Genomic DNA, 1,969 nt, shown 5'->3' with positions numbered 1-1,969 from the left:
TAGAAGGAGGAGGTCACTAGGGCTGTGACTCCCTGGAGGCCACATCTTGTCCTGGCCTCTTCCCATGTCCTGAGCATCTCTGAAGTGAAGGTTGCTTCACTGTGATGTNCTTCTGGGACCANGGTCTATCCAAGAGCACATGGCCAGATGGTCACAGACTGAACCCTCTTCGACAGAGAGACAAATAAGCCTTCCTTCCCTGAAGTTGTTTCTGACAGGCATGTCCGTGTCCCACGCTGCTCACCTGCTGATGATCATAGCCAGGATGATGGGGAACCACCCATACTTCAGGATCTTCATGATGGGCGGGTTCTGCTTGGCAATGAAGAGCCACAGAGGGGTGAGAGCCAAGAAGCCGACACAGACCAGAGGCGTCAGATACCATGTGTCTGAGGGAAAGCAGACATACAAAGCTCAAATGGCCAAGGCTGGCACAGAGGAGCAGGTTGGAGTATGGCCTTTCATAGGTGAGACGGAAGTTGGGAACCGAGGGCACTGGCCATTTAGAGGGGCTGTCTCACCATACCTGCCAGAGAGCAACAGTTAAGCAACTGGGAAGCCCCTCGAGTCTGTCCTGCCCCATCCCTGCATTTCGCCGACGCCCTGGCGATCGTCAAGACCCTTGGTCTGGTTTTCCCAGGACAGGCTATGAGCAGATAGCAGATTCATGGCAGTTCTCTATAACCCTGCTTAGAGGTCCAGAAAACCCAGAAAAGCAAAGAGGTAGTTCCCAGGGCACGTGGCCTCAGGGGTGGGATCAGGAGGAAGCTTTCTCCTGGCTAAGACATTCTGTATTATTGTGGGATACGGGTCAGGNTGGCCCAATAGCCACTCATTTTCCAGAGTCACCTCCAGCTGTGAGGTCAGTGCACCGCCCACCCAGGGGCTTTGCTTCTGCTNTCTCCCAACCTCGTTCCATGTCCCACATGTGCACAGAACATTGACTTGCTCTAGACTCATCCNTGCATCGTGTTCCTGCCCGCCTGAGCAGCTCCAGTGCTAGATGGCTATAGGTGGTGTACGTCTCACTCTGCTCTGGGTGGGGTCCCTCTCTGGGTATGGTGTCACCACTACCCCAGACACCACAGCCCACAATAATAGTCCCTTCATCTGCCACAGGTGCTCCAGGCTAGCTATAGACAAAGTGCTTTGTGGTAGATATGGCTAGCTTCTGTACCATCCCCAGAGCTGGAAGGCAGGTCCCTCAGGCTCTAAGCAGGCCACTAACACTCAGGGACACAGTAGCCTGTACAAGTGTCTCCTTACAAGGCACTTGGGAAGGCACCCTGCCCAGGTTCTCCATAACTTCAGACAGGAGCCATCCAGCTCCCCCCTTATACTGATGCGTCTTCCTGACAGCTCCTGGCATGTGGGAGCTAACTCACTTCCCAGTCACTGAAGACCCTCTCCTGGGGCCAGGCCCACCGCCTTCCTGAGCAGAGGCAGTGGCAAGAGGGGAGGGGAATGGCACTCATATTTGTTTTACAAATCAAATGCAAATAATCAACTCCTATGAAAATCAGACAGGCCTAAAAGTACAACTAGGTCATCTTATCTGATTCTCGGAGGCTCCTCACTGCCACCTAAGAGGANGGTTACAGGAATCAGTCAGACTGGACAGAGATGCCCCAGGTACAGTGGAGGCCATACTGTTTTATCTGTACCTGTGCTTACTTCTCAGACCTCCAAACCCTGTCGACTTGAGCTGCTTGTGTGTGTGTGAGTGTGTATGTGTGTATGAGTGTGTGTGTGTGTGTGTGTGTGAGTGTGTGTGTGACATCTGCTCATGTCCCTCCCAAGAGCCTTCCCTACCTTTGTGGCTGTAGAAGAAACTGCTCATGAGGGCCAGGATGGACAGGGTGATGAGGTCGCCCAGGCTGGCTGCAATGGGTGTGGCGATGTTATCAGGGTTGACCCCAAACTTCCGAGCACCAATCACTATGCAGATCATTAGAATTCCTGCAGTGGG

At 53.3% G+C, this 1,969-nt stretch overlaps 1 protein-coding gene across 1 annotated transcript in view; it reads right to left on the bottom strand.

Moving 5' to 3' along the window:
- Window positions 1–1,969, bottom strand: part of Slc41a3 (solute carrier family 41 member 3) — a 40,575-nt gene that overhangs the window by 8,236 nt on the left and 30,370 nt on the right. Inside the window, exons 6-7 of the mRNA XM_029478232.1 lie at window positions 1,813–1,959; window positions 245–389 (exon numbers count right to left, since the gene is read on the bottom strand). Coding sequence (XP_029334092.1) covers window positions 245–389; window positions 1,813–1,959 — 292 coding nt within the window. The remainder of the gene's footprint in view (window positions 1–244; window positions 390–1,812; window positions 1,960–1,969) is intronic.

This window comes from Mus caroli, chromosome 6 (genome assembly GCF_900094665.2).
Source record: "Mus caroli chromosome 6, CAROLI_EIJ_v1.1, whole genome shotgun sequence".
NCBI lineage: Eukaryota > Metazoa > Chordata > Mammalia > Rodentia > Muridae > Mus > Mus caroli.
The sequence above is the reverse complement of the archived record's forward strand: the minus strand, read 5'-3'. Positions and strand labels throughout refer to the sequence as shown.